This window comes from Cyphomyrmex costatus, unplaced genomic scaffold (genome assembly GCF_001594065.2).
Source record: "Cyphomyrmex costatus isolate MS0001 unplaced genomic scaffold, Ccosl1.0 scaffold116, whole genome shotgun sequence".
Taxonomy (NCBI): Eukaryota; Metazoa; Arthropoda; class Insecta; order Hymenoptera; family Formicidae; genus Cyphomyrmex; species Cyphomyrmex costatus.
Window position 1 is genome coordinate 1588459 of NW_017275130.1, and position 3909 is coordinate 1592367.

General features: G+C 37.7%; 1 protein-coding gene across 1 annotated transcript in view; it reads left to right on the forward strand.

Moving 5' to 3' along the window:
- Positions 1 to 744: 744 nt before the first annotated feature.
- LOC108777904 (stem cell tumor) overlaps positions 745 to 3909 on the forward strand; it is a 157888-nt gene continuing 154723 nt past the window's right edge. Inside the window, exon 1 of the mRNA XM_018544903.1 lies at positions 745 to 857. Coding sequence (XP_018400405.1) covers positions 745 to 857 — 113 coding nt within the window. The remainder of the gene's footprint in view (positions 858 to 3909) is intronic.

Genomic DNA, 3909 nt, shown 5'->3' on the forward strand with positions numbered 1-3909 from the left:
AACGGGCTACAAACTACACGTGTAAGACGACCTCGAGTGTGTATGCGTGTGTATATGTAAGCACGTTAAGTGAATACAACGGGCATGTGACGGTCTCCAGCGCACAGTACTCGTCTACGTATACACAACTTACCTCGAGGAGTTTGCTAGCGTTCTTGCTTGCATTTGCCTAACCGCGTTAACGGATCCCGATCCAAATATCAGTCTCGAGGAATCCTCTGTGTGACTCGCGCTTTCTGGGCACCGGGTCGGTGCCAAGACCGGCAACGAGCCTTTGTCCTGATGAATTCCCGCAAGACAAATCCGAGTTTCGCGATTTGCCGCTTAAATAAAGCGTGAATACTTCAAAATCTTTGTAATCTTTCAACGACTTTTTAGATTGTAAATAATGTGAACAAAAGCAAGTTTTTTCATGCATTTAGAAAAATTGTTGAATGACTCTATGTCATAATAATTAGTGTATTATGTACATAAGGAATTCTTATTTTTAATTTATAATACATGTGAATTTAGATTATATTTTGCATTAAATTTTAACGTTTGTATTTAAATTGTTTTTATTTCTATTTTATACTTCAAAAAATGTTTAATAACTTTCTATACTTGATTCGTGTATATTCTTTTATCGTTTCTTCAGTGTTAAATTTTGTACTAAAATTTAGCAAAAGATGAATTCTCCTTTTCTATCTCTTTGTTCAATTAATAATTATCTTTATATAACTTGATTTATATCTTTGATTGCAGATGAGTGGAAAACGGACTAGAAGTTTTAAGTGCGCCGTGCACCATCGGGACCGTGAGGTCTGTTCCGAGAACGATTTTCATCTGCTCGTGCATGAGCCACCTTTATTTCACAGGTATGATTTAAGAGAATTAGATTATTCACGCCTATAATAGAATAAAGTTTCCACGGTCCTTCGAAATGTGACAGTAGCACTTTAAGCACGTATTTCTCGCTCCATAAGATTCTGACAAAGCATTCCTTTGGAGAAGTTTTCTAATGATTCCAATTCAAAATCTATACCATGGAAATTCCCCAAACGGCATTGACTTGCATTATTACTTTATTATCAAAAAATCATAATAAAACGTATCGATTAAAAAACGCCGAGTAAATGAAGAACAATCGTTCGCAAAGAGATAATCCGTTACTGAAACACTTCTTTGAGAATATCACGTACATTCGAGTCGAGATAGTTGGATAGATTTCTCGAAAAGGGGGGTAAACCAATTCTTTCATCTTACGACACGTCGAAAGGTGCGAAAGACGCACGAAGACGCTAGGAATGCAGATAAAACGAAAACACGAGGCGCGAAGGAAAAGTCCTGTATTTTATTATTCTGGCAGAATATCCGACGTGCGAGACGGCGACGACGACAGAGACAGCAACACGGACTACAACGGCCATTCTTACAGTATTTCTGCCGTGCATTTTATGCTGCGCATCGTTACCCATGCGAGAGAACCTCGAGGAGGTACCGACATACCTCGTACATTGTACGACCTGCGAAACATCAACATCTTCCTGCTTCCTATGACCCGCTCTTACGATCCCACTTCCTTCTTCATGCCTTTCTCACTTTGCATCTTCTACGCTCCATGAAATTATAAACGCAATGATATCGTTATTTATCGATACGCTTCCGCGCTTTTGAACAATTCTTTACACGATCAAATTTTTTCCGACGGATGATGTGCATCGGCGGATTCGAAAATTTGTCAAGGAGGGAGGAACCATTGGTTCCCCAGTTGCAAATTTTCTAGGAATATATAAAGATTGAATATTTAATTATTATATTTTAATTAATATATTGAAAAAGTACTATTCAAATATATAAAATGTTTTATTTTTAAAATTATATTAACACAAAAGAAAAACAATATAATAAAATCTATACTTTTCACGTATCTATAGGGATTTTTTAAATTAAAAAAATATTCTTTGAATATATCAAAATTGTGATTATAAGTATTAAAAGTATAGGTATATATATATATTTTGCTATAAGTATTTTCAAAAAAGGGGGACTTGGAGGAGGGATTGTGCTCCCCCTCCAATGGATCTGTCAGTGCGGTCGTAAAAAATTGTGATTTCCTATAGAAAGGGAATATAAACCTGTATAAATCGTTACCATGACAACTACGACATTGAACATGAATTGTCGGGTGTAATCGATATAGTAAATATTGTTCGTGTCATTAATCATACATTTAACGATTCCAACGTGAGGCCGTCGTCGATATAAATATAACTTATACAGAATAATCGCTATTACGCGACAAGCTTAATAATGCAATTTATTGACGTCCTCGGTGCAGTTTCGAGTTTAATTTGCAAACGTACGTGACGAAGTATTCGACGTGCAATTTAAATAAAAGCATTCCCGCTATCTAATACGTCATTTATAACAACATCGGGATCGCATCGATGTCGTCTCGCGATCTCAAAGACGTGTTCGTTTCGTTGCGCATCCGAAGATATTAATTCCTTTTTTCTCGCGGGCCAGGCTCGATAAGATGAATAGGTTTGGATATGTATCGGGCATCGTTCTTTCGAGGAGGCGCCGCCCGTGCTGGGTCTCTCGAGCGTGGTCGATTCGACTTGTTCCTGGGTGCTATTCATAAATAATTCATCGTATCGCTCTCACGAAAGAAGAGACGGAGAAGATGGTGCTCGACGGAGCGAGAGAGAAAGAATGAGAAAATGAGACGGAGAAGACAAGCGACAAGAGATAGGCCGTGCAAGGTAGATTTCGAAGTAGACGCATAGGGATGGCTTTATATGAAAACTAATAGAACTTGCGTTTCAAGCCCTCAGCTGTCAAGGGAGGACTCCGGAGATGGTAATTTTGTATTTATACAAATATTTGTAGAACTTTTAAGTTTTATATCGCGAGATAAAATACACATAAATTCTCTGACATGTTTCTCAACATCTTTCTGTTTTTCTTTCTTATTTTTTTCTGTATTCGAAAATGATTAACTCTGATCAAAGCCATCGTCCACTTCCGAGTGAATTGAGAGAGAAAGAAAAAAGTTTAAAAATTATTAAAAGATAAATGAAATGTAGATGACATATAAAAGAAGAAGATAGATGGATATATTATCGTCATGTATTAAGCATTGAACAAAATACAATTGGTAACATAAATTTGATTACAAGAGAAATAGAAACCAAATTAACAATAAAAGGAGAGAAAAGATGATTGAAAAGTACCGTTAAATTCATAATGTCAAATTATATCCAACTTTTTTGTGTTATTTTTAATTTACTTCTATATAAGTCACCACTGTTTTCACTAAAACAATGGAGTTAAATAATTTAAATTTAACTCAAACAAATGTATTAAATTTGACTTAAATTTAGTTTATTATTTACTAAGTGCAAACATTAATCAGACGTTGTTTACTTTGAAACTAACCACGGAAATGGATTGATTTACATTTTAACACGCGTGAAAGTTAAAAATAACCAAATGTTATTTAACTCAAGAGGGTTGCCGTTACTTCTTTGATACCTAATAACGCACGTATGTATCTAAAAGTAGCATCTACTAGAAAGAGAGAAAGGAGTGCGGTGAGCGCTGTGAAATCTGGGCGCCGCGTCGCGCCGCGCTGCACCGCGACGTGCCGTACCGAAGAGAGAAATTCCTGTACACACAAGATAAGAAGAAGCAGCAACTTGCAGCCAGGGCTCTTTGCAAATAAAATATCGTCTTGTGTCAAGCGGTCGCGCCTAGCGGGGGTGTGTCGGAGCGGGAGCTTGTTCAAAGGTGGGTGAAGATCCGACGCGTTACGGAAATATGACGAGACGATATTCCGAGCAGGTACCGGGCGCATGCTTGGAATTCGGTGTGAGCACGACCCTTAAGTCTTGGGTGCGCCACCCCCCCCCCCCCCGGACCCCC